General features: G+C 36.4%; 3 protein-coding genes and 1 long non-coding RNA gene across 7 annotated transcripts; 2 read left to right on the top strand and 2 right to left on the bottom strand.

Moving 5' to 3' along the window:
- Nucleotides 1–604: 604 nt before the first annotated feature.
- Nucleotides 605–10,017, bottom strand: LOC120015923. 3 transcript variants are annotated; one of them, XR_005471855.1, is made up of 4 exons: nucleotides 9,824–10,017; nucleotides 8,735–8,858; nucleotides 2,178–2,513; nucleotides 605–884 (listed from the first exon to the last, which is right to left on the bottom strand). It is a non-coding gene; the product is annotated as an uncharacterized LOC120015923 (long non-coding RNA). The 3 variants fall into 3 exon arrangements; XR_005471856.1 differs by lacking the exon at nucleotides 605–884 and having other exon boundaries at nucleotides 1,979–2,387; nucleotides 2,468–2,513; XR_005471854.1 differs by lacking the exon at nucleotides 605–884 and having other exon boundaries at nucleotides 1,979–2,513.
- Nucleotides 2,802–7,593, top strand: LOC120015922 (protein LAZY 1). The gene is made up of 3 exons (XM_038868428.1): nucleotides 2,802–4,144; nucleotides 4,926–5,689; nucleotides 6,127–7,593. Exons 1-3 carry the CDS (start codon nucleotides 4,072–4,074, stop codon nucleotides 6,418–6,420), a joined length of 1,131 nt encoding a protein of 376 aa, XP_038724356.1. The 5' UTR covers nucleotides 2,802–4,071; the 3' UTR covers nucleotides 6,421–7,593.
- A 2,519-nt stretch (nucleotides 10,018–12,536) lies between the features above and the next one.
- On the top strand, nucleotides 12,537–14,473 carry LOC119979985 (probable WRKY transcription factor 75). Its single transcript, XM_038822617.1, has 2 exons — nucleotides 12,537–12,960; nucleotides 14,148–14,473. Exons 1-2 carry the CDS (start codon nucleotides 12,596–12,598, stop codon nucleotides 14,326–14,328), a joined length of 546 nt encoding a protein of 181 aa, XP_038678545.1. The 5' UTR covers nucleotides 12,537–12,595; the 3' UTR covers nucleotides 14,329–14,473.
- A 607-nt stretch (nucleotides 14,474–15,080) lies between these two features.
- LOC120017153 lies at nucleotides 15,081–17,353 on the bottom strand. 2 transcript variants are annotated; one of them, XM_038870266.1, is made up of 3 exons: nucleotides 17,224–17,353; nucleotides 16,357–16,578; nucleotides 15,081–15,403 (listed from the first exon to the last, which is right to left on the bottom strand). In XM_038870266.1, the coding sequence occupies exons 2-3, from the start codon at nucleotides 16,503–16,505 to the stop codon at nucleotides 15,328–15,330; spliced, it is 225 nt and encodes a 74-aa protein (XP_038726194.1). In that variant the 5' UTR covers nucleotides 16,506–16,578; nucleotides 17,224–17,353; the 3' UTR covers nucleotides 15,081–15,327. The 2 variants fall into 2 exon arrangements, with proteins under 2 accessions (XP_038726194.1, XP_038726195.1); XM_038870267.1 differs by having other exon boundaries at nucleotides 16,357–16,568; nucleotides 17,224–17,339.
- Between the last annotated feature and the right edge of the window lie 1,309 nt (nucleotides 17,354–18,662).

The raw sequence follows: 18,662 nt of genomic DNA, 5'->3' as shown, positions 1-18,662 counted from the left end.
CCACGGTCAGCTACTCGAGCCCCGAGGGCTTGAACTTTGAAATACATGCAGATAGGAGGATTGATCCTGAGGAGAGACCAATGCTAATGGTATAGTCCAAATCCCATCACCCCGTATTGAACCCGAAGCAGCAGCCTCTGCATAATGTCATAATCATGTGCTGCTGTTGTATTCATTATCTTCTATTGGAACGGAAGAGATTCTAATGGTGACATGGTCTTTGCTCCGGTAGAATCGTAGAAACAAGGAGTCGAGTGGAGGCGTGCACCCTTTTGTCTGGAGTTGGGTGTAATGGTTTTGTCATTGAAGGCGACTCAGGGGCAGAACAAGAAGCCAGAGGTAATGCCTGGGCCGATGCATCTCGTCAGTTAACTTAACGATGGTTAGGCCCAAAACATCACACCACCGCACTCGTCTTTGAGACTCCGACTCTCTGATTTTACATTTTACAGTAACCCAGGGGAGTCGTAGACCGCAACCGCTGTTCAATAATGGGCCTCAGCCACATTTAAGAGTTACGACTAATCAATTTCAATGGAGCCCTGAGCCCATATTATCAGAAATATCACACACCCCAACTGATTTTGATATATGTGAGCCAGAAGCATGTCGTTCATGTAACAGTAAGCTAAGCATAGAGTCATTCCTCTCTTTATTGGAGTAGTTTATTTCCAACACAGGAACGAGGAAACACCATTTTAGACTGGCTAAAAGCTCTGAGAAAATGGAAATAGTATAAAATATCAAGGCTGACAAAATTGTCAAACGTATCTATCAAAGGAAGAGCAAACGGTAAAAAGATCTAATCCTAATCCAAACACCACTCTCTTGAGCTACACATTCAATATCAGGCAAAGGCAGCCGCTTTCATATAATTCTATAACCTGCATGATGATAAATTAAAATAGAATTTGTAAAATTAAAATAGACCATTTTTATTTTTTTTTTTCTGGCAATTAAAATAGATCTTGCTAACATTAAAGAATCCTAAAAATTGTTGAATAAAAGTAGTAACATGGATTTCAGAAAAAAGGAGTGGGACCAAATATCATGGACAACCGTACTATTAGCCTATTATGTGCCCCAAGGAAACTATTTAAATTGAAAGACAGGTACACTAAGAAACACAGTAATGGGTGTTTGTATCTTATTCACTTCAGGCAATGTGATGCATAGCCAATAGGATATCTGATTATCCACGTGGAATTCACATGATATCATCCAATCACTAAGCTAGATGAGCCTAGATCCTCTTACCGACTCAACAGAGACCCACAAATTTGACTCATGTTTTTGCATCTTCTGCATTTGCTCTTTCTATCTAGGAATCTAGAGCTACTATGAGACTCCCTATAGTCCTCCAAAAGAGGCAACCTTCTTGTTTTGTAGCTGTTCGTTGGGTAGCTTAAAATGAGGATCTCTATTCTCCCAACACCAACTACACCATCTATTGCTAAGGCTTTGACAGATTTGGCAAAGCTAGTCCCACCTAAATTATGGGCTGCAATAATGTAGTTGGAATATATAATCACACCACACCTATTCTTTTTTTAGTAACTAAGAATGACACTACAGTTGACATGAGCCTAAACTCGGCAATCAGACTTGCACGCACAGAAGTTTCTTACCTGACGTCAGGGTAAGTTGGGCAAAAGCCTAGTGCATGGCTATAAAGGTATTGCTCTTATCGGGAATCAAACTCAGAACCTCCCAAGTCCATACGGTTTGGACCTAGAGAGATTTGCCAACTAGGCTATCACCCAAATGGTCACACGACACCTATCCACTATTGGTTTGCCTCTAGATTGTTACATTTTCAGTTCCAATAAAAGTAAATAATTGTAGATCAACTCCACAATCAGAAAGCAGTAGAACAAACAATCCAAAGAAGTCATAAGTGTCATTCATGTTTGCTCGAAGGGGAGAGTACAACAAACATATGTACTCAATTGATGTGGACTGAAAACAAGAGCAGGCATTGCATGCAATCATAATCTTGAATAGTTGATCAACGAGATAACACAATCAAATTAGCTCTCATATCTTAAAAGTAGAATCGGAGAACATAGAACATGCCACGCATCATTGTCCTGATTACTTATCAGTTAGATCGCACCATTCAACATGAATTTCCAATATTAACGATAAATGAGAATACGTGTAAGATGTTCAGTTACCTGACTCCAATTGCTAGATTGATAAAGTATAGAACCACGAGGGATATGTACAACACCTACTGCACCAATTATGGTCCATTTTGTCAGTCCGCTTTTTCTCTGTTGCTTCATGTCATCTAATGAAATGAAAATATATGCATGACATTTGTCTCCAAGTTTACACCAGCTTCTTTCTCAGCATGCCGTAACCTAGAAAGATCCCTGTGGGGCCTGTCGATATATCAGGAGCGGCAAGAATGTTAATGTGGGGCTCCTAAATCCAATAGTACTTTACAAGGTAATCAGAGCACCTGAGAAGACAAAGTTACAATTTTCTGGGAGATTTTGCAATCATGCCTGCATCAAGTGCATGGTTCAGCGATAAGCAATGGAAACGAATCATGGATAAGAATGCATCAATAAATAGCAACACAAACTTCTAAATTCTGGCAAGTCATGCTCTGTAAAATGATGGGTTATGGGAGATGAGACAAACTTCATCATTCTCTGTCCTGGTCCAAATGTTATTTGTCTGAGGTAATATGCAAACACGGCATATGGAAAATCCGATTTTGGGGGTAATCAAGCTAGGTTGTGAAATAAGTTCTCTGACAGCCCTTTTAAATCAGAAAACTGCAACTGCTGCAAGATACAAATCATTAAAGGAACTGGGACATGAGAAATACATCTAACAACAAACAAGAACACGATCTTGAGAATATTGCAAGTGATGAATCCTATGAAAGCTCATGATCTACTTTTTATTTTTGATAAGTAGCTCTTGATTTACTTCAAAAGTTAGCTCTTGACTTCAACAAAACCAAACATCTGTAAGACCTATCCATTTACATTTGTTGTTCAGCTGTGCAAAATAGAAGAGATTCCATTACATCTTCAATAAACAAGACTGAGCTGTTTAAAACTGTGCCATATCACAGATTTGACAGACAGTCAAAAAATCTAACAACTGACATACAAAAAAGTAGTAACATGAAATATAATTATAGCAAGTGAAAAGGAAAAAAAAAACACAATCCCAAAGGTGGTTCAATAGCCAATACCTGTAATAGCTCAATTTGATATCTAACATGCAATAATTTATTAGGACTATATGTCTATATATTTTACAAGCATTAGCCACTAAAAGTACGAAGAATTCATTCAGTTACTTAAGTGGACCCAATAATTTATATATCTCATTACTCAAATCATCTTTGCAGCTGACAACAGTGCAGAATGATATGTTATTTTTTCTATTCCTACTAATCATGGAGGGCTAATCCAACCGTAAAAAGTACCAAAATCGATAATCAATATGTAATGCAAGATCGAAGATGATCTCACAATGAAGGTGTTCATATGGACTCTATTGCATTCATGTACCCTCGTCACCAATGTGGTTCAAGTGTATCCACTATCCAGGATTCCAGGCACACCATACTTACCATATGAAAGGCCATAATGATGGTGAGCGTGGCAATTTCCAATTTGATTATGAATATCTACACATGTGTAACAAAAGTTGCACCCCAATTTGTGGGATTCCCAACCACTCCCTAATTGGTACTTGATTTGATGTTGACAAAGAAGAGCCAACCACAGTCTTGTACCTTTCTGAATGTTTCTATCTACTCACAACCATCTCAGATCCTTCTACCGGCCAATGACTTCCAACTCATTAACAGCCATGATGAAATAGTGCTCATTTGTTCACTCTTGCAATCCTAATCATTCCTTTTAAAGCCTCATTCCCCATACATATCTAGATCTATTTCTAGGCATATGGTATGACAACCAAGGCAATCTAACATCAAGTCCTCAAAAAACGAGATCAAGATGAAGGTAAAGTCACAACTCTGACAAATTTAGAAGCTAAACGCTATCAACCCTCTGACTTCATTTTTTCCTGTCATTGATGCAGTTACTAGGTTGGATGCACCGTAAACGACAGCAAAATAGTATCGACCCATTCAAGGATTTCACAAAGGGTAATCCAGCTGCTAAGCTCATCCACTATCATTTTCCTGCTGAAAAATACCTAAAACCTGCATTTTTCATGAAAAAAACATCATAAACAGCAGAAAACTTCACCTACCTTGCTTGGCACCTTAACAACGCAGGGGAGCATTAAATCAATTGCATGTCCTATCTCTGAAGATTTGCACGAACTATCAAATTTAAGACAGTTTATTGAAATTTAAAAAAACAGTCCAACCCTAACCACCAACGAGTCCTCAGCCAAAGATTTTTCCAAGTCAAAAAAGCTTCACAGTGCCCAAATTAATCGACATTGCCTGAGATAGCTCTCTCTTGTGATCAGAGGACTACGAGATCTCCCTATGCATCAAATAGGTTTTTAGAGGTGGGGGGGGGGGGAATATATATATATATATATATATATATATAGATATATATATAGATATATAGCAGCATAAGGATTGGGGGAAAAACTCACCTTTTCAAACCAGCTGAAACCACTGATTGTTTCTGATTATAGGATCATTGCATCTCTCTATGCCAAATATCCCTCAACTTTACCAGCACTAATAACGAGGCAATCTTGAATTGTAAACAACAAAAAAAAGCCACTACATCACATATAAAATGGAACTGAAAGTAGTGACTGAAATGATTCACAGACAAATCATGGTCCATATTCCTCTTTCCAGGCAAAGGCGAATTGATGAGGGAAAAAAAAAAGGAGCATCTTCATTGTGTGTCACTTCATTATCAATGATGTTCTAATTGTCCTTAAAACTCCACTTTCAGGAAACTACTGCACTTGCCTTTCAGCACAGTTGTCAATTGATGATGATAACTTGCAAACTAAGCCAAGCTTTGGCTCCAGATATGGAACCAGTTCCTTCAACCCCACAAATGAGAGCTCCTTCCCTGAAAATGAAATTACGAAAATGCAAGAGATCTTCGAAGAAGGGACATCAATTATCAACTCAGAGCTCTTCCATGGTTTTCTTGCCATTGGAACCCTTGGTTTAGAACCAATGACAAGTGATCCAGCTACACCAACATTTCCCGGTTCTTTAGAGAACATAACTGAGAAGGAAACAGAGGCGACGGAGAATGATTTGAAGCTCATTAATGATGAGCTAGAAAAGTTTCTTGCAGCTGAAGCTGAAGGAGAACAAAGTAATGAATCATCTCGCAGGAACAGTTACGTTAGCACAATTACACTCAGTGGAAAGCAAATTGAAGGGATTCATGCTGAAGATTTTGGGAAGATGGTTGTATGTCCACTCCAAGGTTATCTATTTGGATCTTCAATTGACTTGCCAGAAACAAGATCTGAACCAAAGAAGGAGAAGGCAACACTTGGAGAGCTGTTTCTGAAGACAACATTAACAGAAGAACATTCCATAAAAGAACGTGGCAAACAAGCCAAGCAAACACATAAATCTGCAAAAAAAATAATTACTAAGATGCTGAAAAAGCTTCATGTTTCTTCAAAGAGCTCCAACTCTTGTTCCAGAAATGAAGCTACCGACCCTATTCCGACCAAGACAAGACTTCAGAAGGTGAGTCTTCTAAAGATTAAATTTCATAAGCACTGTTGTGAAAACTTATTCCATTGTTCATCACAAAAACATTTCATCAACATCACTGCACTCTGATTGAATAAGATTTCTTCCTGCAAGCTACCATAACATTCAGGACTAGAATCAATTTGTGAATTTGAGATTCTTTCTCACCTCCGACAAAGGGATCTTAAGTTCTTAAAACTGAGAAATTAGATTAAAATTATATTATTTCTGGCAAAAAGATGTGGTTTGGCATTGAGAACAGTTCATTAGGCACAGCGTAAGTCAGTTCTTTTCTTTTAAGATACATAATATAAATCATTCATTCATAACAGTCATGCAGCCAAGTCATGGCACCTGACACTTCCAGCATTGAATAGATGACTTTTTGCCATTATGACTCCATATTAACTTTCTATGATAGCTGCATGCAGATCCTACAAATGTTCTACAGAAAAGTCCATCCTGAAAACCCAATAATCGAAGGAGAGTCTGCTAAGTCCTTAGAGGACAACAAGACTCTTCATGATAGTTACTATACTCATGGCGACCTGAAAAGTGTTGATGAAGCCAAAACAAGGTTTCCACATGGACCCAAGTTCAAAGAAGGGATCCAGTTCTATAATAACTACAACATGACCCAGTATGAGCTTGGTGGCAATAAATCAAGTGGAACCAGGGAACACTGGATCACAACAGATGCAGAATGTAAGTGCTACTTTATCTGAAAAGACATAATAATAGAGTAGCGAAAGATCCATCATCTCTCTAACATACAGACACACCTACACATTAATGAGATTCATTTGAATTATTACATGCTTATTCAGTCATTCATTTGTTTTCTACCTGCGTCAACCTTTTTCTACTTCCCTTATTCTACTAAATTGCCTTAGATTAAATGATTATTTAGGATTAGACATTGGCAAACAACTTCAAGTTTTCAACTTCTATTACTCATGAAGCATTCGCAAGAAATGTATTGGATTCTATTCAATAAGAAATCTTTTAATCGAGGAGAATCGACAAAAAACTCAATAAGCTTAATGATCAGAAATAACTAATTGAAAAATGCATGATATAGAAGAAGTTCGTGTTCATAGCAACACGAGGAAAGACCCGAGCATATTAGGAATTGCAGACAATGCAGTACACGATCGGAAATAAACTCACACATTTGAAAATCTGCAGTATACAATAATAATTACACATTTATGCACACCAGTAACTTTTGATGAATATTCTGATCCATCAAAAGAAACTTAACATACTTTAACAGCCTCATGACTTGTTAATCAACATTTCTTGGCACAGTTATCTATTGGTCTACATTTACATGCACATAGGCAGGCTGCTATGCAATAAGAGAATCTACTACTACTACTTTTGTGTATTAAAAGTGACCACTAACATGATGAGGTTCACTAAATTATATGTCTGACTCTTTTATTGTTGGCAATGTAGACCTGGTGTTGGAGCTGTAGCAAAGAAGTCAAAATTTGCTCATAAGCTATAATCAAGTAAGGAGTGTCAATGTGCTGTTTGATTGTACTGTTATGTTATTCTATAATTGTGAGTGACTTGAGTGGTAGTAAAAACAAGAGGAAGCAAAGAAGATATGGAGATAAGCATCTAATCTCTGTGGGTGTTATAATATAAGTCGTAGGTACCAAGTCTCATGTGAGCTTCCTGATTGATGAACATAATATGGAATTCTCTTAAGTGTTGTTTGAGTTCATGAAAAATAATTATGTCCAGAAACAAATGTGCATCAAGCATATTACACTACGATGCATGAGAAGAATAAAGCTAGAACGTCTCTTGTTTTGTTTTGTTTTTTTCTATCCAGGGTATTGATTTAAATTTAAGCTGCTTCAATTCATAACAAATTTAAGAAGTGGGAAAAAAAATTAAACACCAAGGATATTAGAATATGAACACTTGGCACCAAAAACTTGAACCATTCATGCTCTGATCAAGATACTGAAAATACAGCCTACCGCCTAAACAATGGTAGCCAATGGAGCTCTGGGGCCGGCCATGTACTCAAAAAGGTCTTAGATTTGAATATCCCCTTGTGCACATTGGATTTTAAAAAAAAAAATGTTCAACGGGGATGGGAATTCGAACTCCTGCTGCATGGGTAACTTGATGAGGGGCACGACCACCAGAACTAGGGGTGCTTCTCAATTTGGATTTAACAAATACTGGTGGTTTGCAAGTGATATATATCTATACAACATCCTGCCAACCGCCCATAATAAAGACTAATCACATCATCTACTGGAAAGAATAGAACAGAAAATTTTGCACTGAGATCACTGACGAAATGGTTAAAAGTATTGAAAGCCAGTTCCTTACCCCATATATCTCTAGCCCATCTAGATTTGATCTCTCATTACAACCTATCCTCTCCAAACCTAGAGCCAACCAAAATTGCTATTGATAATTTAACAAGCTTGTGGTTAAGGGCCATCCTTTAAAAGTTTCATAAACTCTTTGGAATATATATATATATATTATTACTGTACTTCTCTGGTAAGAGATTTGGTAAGAAATTGAAGAAAGCAGCTAAAATATTTGTTATTGATAATTTAACAAGCTTGTGGTTAAGGGCCATCCTTTAAAAGTTTCATAAACTCTCTGGAATATATATATATATATTATTACTGGGCTTCTCTGGTAAGAGATCTGGTAAGAAATTGAAGAAAACAGCTAAAATATTTGTTTAAATAACATTTTCCTGCATACAAGCTAATATTCGAAGCATGTTTCAGTTTTTGGAATATTGCAGCCTGTGATCCAAGCCAGGTACTAATAAGGACATCTGTCCACAACATTAAAACCATCATTCCATTAGACTGATGTGCTCACATTCTTTGCAATTTATCCTATCAGCCACACAGAACCAGACATGGAGAAGAATTGTGATGGATCTGTTTCAATTCTTCATCAGTTTCAATTCTCTTACCATAAGGTTTCATATGAGAAAAAAAAAGTTGACAAAGAAAATAATTAAGAAAATAAGAAGAGGGTTCAAACCTCATAGCATCACAAGTTGACAAAGAAACAACATCAAAGCCAAATATTATATTGCCGGGACTCTTCTCTCAGAACTCCGCCCATTTCCATCCTCCAATATCGATCAACTAAAGCTGCTAACTCTCTGAAAGAGAAACCACGGGATCCATTAGCAAAGGGGCTCCCAACAATATCTTGCTTTCATAGAGGAAAATGAGAGCATAGAATGCATGCTATAGCTGTACATTTCATTTTTGAGAGTAGTATAGAAAAAGTCAATGCAGCTTGACTTGGCCAAGGCCATTGCAGTGACCATTGTCACACGGAGCAACTGAATTATCACGGTTGTTGCATCCCTTCGGGGTTCACAGCTTTTATTTTAATCTACCTCGCTTCACAATATGCTATTCTTGTACGCGACGAGACCACTTGAGGCTGTAGATAAATAAGTTTGGTTCTAAATCTATATTGTGAATTCAAAGTCCTTATATGCTGCTGACCTACAATGCCAAAAAGGAAAAACTTTGAGAGATAGAAAATAATCACCATTTATTACACCAATACATAATTCCACCATAAGCAGGAAAATGCAAGGTTCGGTATTACACTGGATAATGAGTGCATTTAATTCACTTTGAAAACTGCACAAGAAATTTGAGAAGCAAAGAATGCAGATTGGCGGCAGCAACTTCTATCTTTTTCCGGTCACACCATTGATATGATAGCAGAAGGTTGGAAAAAGTAACGACCAACGAAAGAACCAAGAATGTATAACACCACACTACTTGATACACCAAAATCCGAAAACTTTGAAGGAAAGACATTAATGATTGAAAGTAAGCATTCAAACATTCTAATTGAGACTTGATTATTTGAAATTTGGTCAAAACGGTAACTCAGTCAGACTCTGCAGTAAGGTTGTACTCCCGTTATCTGTGTCACAAGTAGCCATGGGATAGAGTGGTTCCAGAGGAAAGGTGTTTTTCAAGCATTTAAGCACATAAGCAGCCTTGCAAGTAGGTTCAATAATGCATAAAAGGATAACTAATTAATAATATATTTCATGTGAGAAAAGAACAAGAAGTAATTGACAAAAAAAAAAGCTCATACCAAAACCAGCAAGAGGCTCATCCAGTATTAAAAAAATCCGGGGTTTGGACCTGAAGCATAGATTCTATCCACAATAAATCAGTAATCAAATCATCCGACAAGGCAAGCCGACGTTTGTGGCCACCGATTTAGGATCTTTGTCCAAGGGGATCACCTGCAATCCATCCTGATAGTCATAGATTTTGATTATCTGAGTGAAGTGAAATAGAAGACGAGAGAGGAAAGGAGATGAATAAAAAGCATACTTGGGTCAGGTAAGGTTGGCCCAATCCCAAACCAAGTCTTGGGCTTGGGCTTAATTTAGAAATTCAAAACCCAACCCAATTTTTGAGCTATGCGTAAAAGACATAATTACCCTCACCATTCGAAAGTAAAAGCCGTTACATAAGTTGGTACCAAAAAACATTATTATTGATTTATTGTGGAAAATCCTTCAATGCCAAAAACGACATGGCTTCTTTGACTGTTATGATATCTATCTATCTCTATCTAATGAGCGATGGCTGGCGGCACAGGACGGCCTGGGACCATCATGGTCATGGAGGACAATCTATAATAAGGGCGATGAATTCCTCAACATGGCTTTTGTGGTGAATTTGATGTGGACAAAATTCACAGCTGTGCTGCTAATTAATTAAGCAACAGGATCATCATAGGACTGTTGATTTTGGGGCATTGAATTTTGTTTTATCCAATGATGAGGTAAGATTAGTGTTGTGTGGTAATATTATAATCTGAAAGATAATTGTATGAAAAAGAAGGCACAGAAGATTAGTCCGTGACATATATGCATACCCAAAAACAACTTTGAAGAAAAGAAAAAAAGAAAGATTGTTAATTGGAAGATTCAAGCCAACAATTGCTCGATCTGCTTTTTGAAGTCGATTTGACCGAAGAAAAAGGGCCTGGCTGCGCGGACCAGATGGTAATTGGTCAGGCCCTACTAGAAGTCTAATTTTCAAAGTTCAAACCCACGTTCGCCGAGGAAGTCCAAATCCATTCGGCCTCTTACATCAGATCTCGATCGCTTACCAAGTGATCCATGCATGCCCATGCCATATTATCCTTCAAACTAGCTTAATATTATTATGTTTTTGTCTCCCAAATTCTATTGGGTCTCCATTAATTATTAGTACTTTGATTCTTTCTAGTGGGTTTTAATTTTTTCGATGAATTTCATTAAAAAATTAATCAACTAGATCGGTTTCTTTTAAGTTGATTGCTTGAAACAACGTAAGAGCCATGCTAACTAAGTTATTTCCCCCAATAATTAACTAATATATATATATATAGTTCCAGAAAAATTGGTATTCAATGTTTTGATCGGTTGAACACAGTACTACGAAAGTTTTTAAACCAGTCGTAATGTCGTATTATGTAAGAGGCTAGGCATCTTTCCAGCATTTCATACACTGGCTGGGTGTAAAAATGCAACTACTTGTGTAATAATCTAGTGGCATGGTGAATTTATATGGGGCCAATTTGTATGGAAATTTTTGTGCTCTCGAACTGTTAGTGCGCACGAGTCTATAGTACGAGTGTAATTAAGCTCATATCGAATGTTTAAAGAGTAAACTTATATAGTCTCATTATTAATTAAAAAAAACAAGTGTAAAGTGCACAATCATCAGAATGTGTGGGCTGATAAGTTATACAAGTAGGCCACTTCGAGTCGATATTCAGGAAACATTTCCAATAATTTATTGAGCGGGACGCAATGGTGGCTTCGTAGTGGCGTGAACCCCTACTTACTGTCACTGATCATGCTTTTAGATCGAGGCTCAATGTGTTCTCTTTTTAACGCCAAAGAAAAGAAAAGAGAAGAAAACATGTCACATACATGCATTGAAAACCAATCAAGTTAGCAACAGTTGCATATGAATTTGTGAAATGTGCAGTCTACCATTTAATCGATCTGTGAGCATTTGATTGGAAACGTAACTACAGCCAGTCGCCCACTATGATTCTCTTGTGTGCATGGTGTCAACTGTGTGGTGTGTAAAAGACAAAATATGCCTTACTATTATTACAATCGCTTTCTTTAATATACCAAATCAGAATCCACACGTACGTTTCATTTTCACACAGATTAAATTACAATTATGTGGAATCGCAACTTATGTAATAGACAAGGTGGGTCAAATACATGCACCTCGTGCAAAACGTCTAATATGGTCCATCCATGCTAGCTTCTTCATGGAAACTACTTGCCAACTAAACATTCATGATTCATATATAAACGCAAAACAAATGTAAAATAGTAGTAATGTTTTCCATTTCTCACTTACAAACAGATTTAACTCTAATTAATTCATATTCATAATGATGTAGCCGCCTTCATTTTTCTACCCAATTACGTACTTTTCCCTCATCAATTAATCCGCTGATGAAGCTCAAAATATTTTGACATCCCAAAATCTCTTCTCGCCCTCTACGACAGCTTTATAAGTTTATATACCACTTATTACCACATATACATATATTTTTTTGATGAACACATATACATATATATTTATACATACATAAATACACACAAAATATACATTCTATATATAAGTTCTTAATTTTGCAGCGATTAATTATATATAGCGAATAAGGGTGTAAAATAAGGGTTTATGTTTATGTTTTATAACTTTTAATATATATGTATATACTAAAAAAAAAACTAGAGAGATACTTATCTACCTTTCTAGTTCTTCTTCTTCCTCTTTCTCTTCTCCTTTATATATACGAAATCAACCACTAGAGGCAAACGTGAAGCCTTGCTTTCCCATGGAAAACCACCAACCTTTCTTCCCCATTTCATCATCCAACATGGCGAGATCCGTCGTTTTCAACAATTTTATGGGCGATGCTACTTCGAATGGGTTATTGGGGTTGAAGATAGAGAACAATAATAATAACCATTTCCTTGATCCAACAAAAGAAGTTAACAATAATTCTTCCGATCATCAGAGTGGCTGCAGCTCTCTAGGTCATGAGCTGGTCAAGCCAACAAACAAAAAGAAGGGAGAGACGAAGAAGATTAGAAAACCTAGATATGCATTTCAAACCAGGAGTCAGGTTGACATACTCGACGACGGCTATCGATGGAGGAAATATGGACAAAAGGCTGTCAAGAACAACAAATTCCCAAGGTAATTCGTTTCTAGTTCATACTAGCTACATATGTGTGTGTGTATCATGATTAGCTAAAAAATAATTATCTTTTGATGAGATCTCGAGATTACTGTGTAACTTTTTCCCAAAAGAGCAAGATTTTGATGGATTTAATTAATTTCTAGTTAGGGTTATGATTCTTCTAATTATAATATAGATCTAATTAAGGAGTATTGCCAATGGATGATGGATCGTTGAATATCCCTTTAAATAAAATAACATAAAGCTGATTAATTAATTAGTGAATTGATTAATTTACAGTAGTAGATCTTTAAAAGCGCATACTCGATCATCAATTCAGTAGCTAGCTAGAGATCTTTGTCTTCAAGTTTAGCCATGCAAGAAAATGTACCTTCAACAAAGAGAGTGCTCATGAATACTTTAAAAACTACTTTCTTTTATGAATACCTTTTCATTTATTTATGAATAACTTGAGAATTTACTTGGATTCTATATATTGTATATGAGGATTAATATGTTTTGTTATAAGTGTTCAATCAATATTGAGCAATCTCAGCTAGACTTCCAATTAATCATTTTGCATATGCATGCATCTTACGCAGATGTCTTTTTTTCCTTTCTTATTTACCTCCTCCTTTTGCTCACTTCCAAAACTCGAGAAATTATTCAATGGTTCTAGCACACTATGTCATATGAAACAAGAACTAAGCTAGACTTGAAATAAGTGCTTGAAACAAAGATTGAGTAACATCAAAGAAGACAAAAACCATGAACATTATAATTAAGTTGCAACTATATAATGTGTTTGTTTAGTTCAAATATTGTAATGAAATACTTGTTATAGTAGTGGACTACTAGTAGTTGCCTGAATGGTTTTATGATTCTTGAGTGAAAAATATAATGCGGGTATGTCGACCTAAGTTTATACTTACATCATATGTCTAAAGGCAAGTTTATATGGTCTCATTCTCATATATATATAAAAAAGAAGAAGAAGAAGAAGAAGACGTCAGCTAGTAGTTGCTTGAATGGTTATTTATCCTTGAGTGAAAACTTTTTTTTTTAGATAAATTTCTTGAGTGAAAACTACAATGCTTTCATTAACATTTTGAAGACCAAATAATTAACTCATACGTTTGACCCAATATTTCACATGATTTGGGGAATTAACATTCGTGTACATGCATGTATTCATCGATTGCAGAAGCTACTATCGATGCACTCATCAAGGATGCAATGTAAAGAAGCAAGTCCAACGGCTAAGCAACGATGAAGGCATTGTAGTGACTACATATGAAGGTGTCCATACCCATTCCATTGACAAGCCTACAGACAACTTTGAACATATCCTCAGTCAGATGCAAATTTACCCTACTCCCTACTGAAGCATGCAGCTATATATCTACTATACTATACCATACTATATATATATATATATATATACAACATCATAACATAATATATATTTGTAATATATACAGATACTTCAATTTTAGTTATGGCTTGAAGATGCATGGGTTTGGCAAACAATACTGAATTATTGAGTTTGTTAGTTGATGCCAATTCCTTTTGGATTGAGTATGAAAATTAGGTTTTGGTTCTTTGATATGCCCTAAAAGAAGACCATATTTCAAATCCTTAAGTTTTGTCATCTTTGAGATCCCACCATATATAGTTAGGCTAAATTGCATACTAAGCTAATTCGAATTTGAGATAATCCACATCAACTCTTGTACTGGATGAATGTCTAAAAAATTCTGAGGACACCCACTCTATCAGATCTCGTAAAGACTCTCTAAACTACATGATGGTTACAGTGATTCTCTACAATTTGAGAGTAACCGTAGCTCTAGTAAACGAATTATATTAATAAAAATATTATATTATGTTGATTATAGTATTTTGTAATAATGCCATGAAGTGGGTAATTGATTGGTATAGGCATTCATACGTAATATATATAGCCATCAGTTTGGCTAATGTAGAGGATGTTTTATGCTTTAGAGAAGTTGATATGGAGAGAAGTTGCTATGGAGTGATGTTAAATTGTAAATCACTCATTTTACTATATTCTAAAAACTTTGATGAGAGTAGCTGATTGTCCACTCTACTTCTCACTAATTCCAAGAAGCAATCATGTTTAGGTGGAAACTAGTTTAAGCAATCATGTTTAAAGAGGTTCACTCACAAGACCATTCCCACATAGTCCATGGATGATGGAACCCTTACTTTCGAGAGCCCACTCTGTTAACAAGTCAAGATCCCAAAGACTTCATTATTGGTAGTGTTTGATTCAACTTTGGACTTATTTTGGCTAATGTACTCATCAAGAGAGAGGGAGAAGAAACTCTCATAACTCAGTCCAGATGCCCAAGATACAAACACTATTGTTTGTCCTCTTTCAGAATTTCTTTCTGCGGACCTTTTGGTTCAAGCTTAGGCTTTGCATCCTCTGCAGCCCTGAGAAAATTGTTCAATCCAAGTCATGTTCATGAACAAATATGTACATTAAGATCGAGAACTAGGATTAATGCTCAACATTTGATTCATGTAAGACTCACAATCATCACTGACTAAATGTTTGCCTAGAATCAAACATGATTTTTTGAGAATATTGGCTAGTAAATTAGAAAAACCATGAGTTTCATGCAACTCAAGTGTTTAATCGCGACAGGATCAGATTTTAAAATATAGATTGACAAATGTTGGAAGAAAAGCTGAGAGAATCTCCCTATAAAATCATAGCGGAATCATAATTCCTAATTAAACAACTAGAATGGTTTACCACAACTAAAATCCAACTGATTATTGGTTTTTTAACAGTACAAAACACCCTTTCACTTCTTTGGCGTCTCTCTCCCAGGACCAACAAAAGGAGAAGAAAAGAAAAAAAAAACAGAGAGAACAAAATGCAGCCACTTGTAACTGGTTCAGCAGAATGAAAAGCCGCTTCCCAAAATATTTTGTTTCATGATCGGTTTTTTCCTTCTTATTTTTTTTTATTTATTGTAGTACCTAATCTGATAAGACCACATTCATCAACTCAAATGCTATGAAATAATCCAGTGCTCTGAAACTTGACTGCTCCAGTTGAGCAAAAGAACCATACTGAAAACTCAAAACACCATTGAGCACAATCTAACGACCCATGACACCATTCCCAGCTCAAACCCAAAAAAGAAGAGCAGCTCCAAACTATCCAAGATCTTAACTGAAATGGTATCGCCGGCAATATTTGAATTCCCAGACACTATTGTACGCAAATTGGACTTTATTACCTATCAAACATTAACAAGGAGGAAAGTTGCCAAAATCCCAGTCATTAAAATTGGTTAAAAAACTAGCTAAAGTGCACACATCATTCATTGTGTGTGTGTCTGAGTGAGAGTGAGAGTGTGAGAGAGAGAGATTACTTAGAGGCAACGGTTTCTTCCTCAAGCCAGCTGCGGATATGCTTCACATTGCGCCTTAAGATTGCAGCGGACTGCTTGACATCACTCCTCAGGAGTAGAATGACAGCACTGACTCCCGCAACCGTGAGCACGAAATTGGTCAATCCCATCGCTGCTTTTCGAAATCAGCACCAAATTTCTGTTTCAGGTGCTCCAGAGGCAACAAGGGGAACCTACAAAGAGCTGTATAAAATGCTTTAAAGGTCATAGCTTTGCAATATATTTACATGAGAAGAGTATGCTTGGAAATTATATTGAAACCCAGACCGGCGGAAAACTGGGAAATGGGTCCACAGACCAGCAGTTCAACAGAATGTTAACATATATAAAAATGTAAAATAAAGAGTAAAGATTTTTCAAATCATAAGACCCGCTAAGCAAGCACTTGGCAACCCTAACTCATGAAAAGAAATCCAAATCCACACTAGTTTCGATCGAACATGTGAAAGTGCAGGGTCGTATATGTCTTCTGAGTACATAAAGCATAAACTTACACAGCATCAGAACCTACCATATTTTTGCAACCAAAATCAAAGTTCATAAAGAACACAATATGAATCTTATTTGCAAAACAATAAGCTACTTTACTCACACTCAGAACAGTTATTTTGATCGAACCGTGATGCACCAATCAATAAAAGTTATCCTTCTTTATGAAATCATTATCAGATTATTGATATTACAGTTTTTCCTTTCATAATTCTTGGAATGAATGTGTGCTTTGCTCTTTCAAGTAAGCAACACAGAGAAAGCGTTTTGCTCAAAAAAGAATATAAATCAGGTGTTCTCAAAATAGAACCAGAATACCCAACAAAATTCAGAACTTACCTCTTAGTTACAGCCCTAACAATTGCAGAGGCAAGGTCTGCGAAGGTCCGATCTTGCAGGTACGAAGACTTCCCGAGTTCAGGTATGGGAATTCAGGGGTCGAGATTTCTAACGATTTCTTCAAGTTAGTTTGGGGCGCACGGATGTTGTGGCTCCGGTTAATGGGCCAGCATTAAGATGTTGCTTATTGGACCTCACTTGAGCGTAGGCCCTAAGGACTTCCGGTTCAGTCCAAATATTACCCGACGGCCGACCCATTCTCCCATATGGATTAGACCGTGGAACGGAAGGCCATTGTGGGCTCTACTTTATGGGCCCCAGTTTTAACAAGGCCTCAACGCAGTCCAAAAGTTTCTCAACCGGGCCAACCCAGTCTCTTATAGATTGTGCTGCTGCTGCACGGATGGTGTGGGCTTTTTAGAATGGCCTAAATTAATCAAGTTGCTTCGTGGATCAAAATTGGGCCAACTTGACTTAAAAACTCTTGCAGGTCGGCCTAAAAATTGCCCAACCCATTCTTTGATCAATGGGCTTCAATAGCTAGTTAAACTCCACGACATCGAAAGAGTTGAACGCAATCAATGATTCCATACCGAAGGAAGGCATCCATGAATGTAACTGGGGCCCTTTGAATTGTATAGATTTTTCCAACACAAATATTGGTGATGATCCTGAAGGGTTTGTGTTTTTGAAAATTCAAATCCAAACACATCAAATATATTATCCGTTTCGCTCTAGGTCACGGACTAACACTAATTTGTATTTCATGTGTCGTTATCATTGGTTATTAGACTCAAAAAACATGTCACCTTTACTTATATTATATATCACTCAGTTGGATTCTATTAATTCAACGTAAGAATATTAGTCTTGAGATCAACATCAATGGATGCAACATTCTCCTACTTTTGCTTGATAACACCAAAACGCACAACAGAGAATTTTCTTAGGAATTTTGTGATGATCCTTTCGTGGAAACCACCAAGCAATAACCAATAGAATCCTTTATTGATAGAGACTAATTAAGGCAAACCAGTGATGCAACAACCTAGCTACAAAAATTAAAGAGAAAAAAGATAAGATTATAAACACTTGATCATCAATATTAATAATTACTGCTTATGATTACATAAATCTAACAGAGAAACACAATGCTATTGGATCATCCAATAGTTCAACTTCATGTTCATCCGACAAAAATCTAAGCCTGAATTCAGATATTTAAACAAGAAGAAAAAAGGAGTTGCACTTTTTGGTCCATATATTTATATACCTTATTCTTTTGCCACCTTTATTTATGCATTCAAATTCAAAAGATAGAATAACGACACATCATAGATATAGATAGTACTCCTACAATATTTTATATAAAATGATACTTCATTTGATTGATAAATTATCATAATGCATTATTAAGCATTATCAATAAATGTATTAAA

The sequence above is a fragment of the Tripterygium wilfordii genome, chromosome 15 (genome assembly GCF_013401445.1).
Source record: "Tripterygium wilfordii isolate XIE 37 chromosome 15, ASM1340144v1, whole genome shotgun sequence".
Classification (NCBI taxonomy): domain Eukaryota; kingdom Viridiplantae; phylum Streptophyta; class Magnoliopsida; order Celastrales; family Celastraceae; genus Tripterygium; species Tripterygium wilfordii.
Note: the sequence above shows the minus strand (reverse complement) of the source record. Positions and strands in the feature narration are given on the sequence as shown.

Bases quoted from the DNA above. Each gene is read 5' to 3' on its own strand.
- LOC120015922 (XM_038868428.1), top strand. From the start codon at position 4,072: ATGCAGTTACTAGGTTGGATGCACCGTAAACGACAGCAAAATAGTATC. The intron at 4,145-4,925 runs GTAATCCAGCTG...CTCCACTTTCAG, and splicing joins ATTCAAGGATTTCACAAAGG to GAAACTACTGCACTTGCCTT. The intron at 5,690-6,126 runs GTGAGTCTTCTA...AGCTGCATGCAG, and splicing joins CCAAGACAAGACTTCAGAAG to ATCCTACAAATGTTCTACAG.
- LOC119979985 (XM_038822617.1), top strand. From the start codon at position 12,596: ATGGAAAACCACCAACCTTTCTTCCCCATTTCATCATCCAACATGGCG. The intron at 12,961-14,147 runs GTAATTCGTTTC...CATCGATTGCAG, and splicing joins AAGAACAACAAATTCCCAAG to AAGCTACTATCGATGCACTC.
- LOC120017153 (XM_038870266.1), bottom strand. From the start codon at position 16,505: ATGGGATTGACCAATTTCGTGCTCACGGTTGCGGGAGTCAGTGCTGTC. The intron at 15,404-16,356 runs GTAATCTCTCTC...CAATTTTCTCAG, and splicing joins GAAGAAACCGTTGCCTCTAA to GGCTGCAGAGGATGCAAAGC.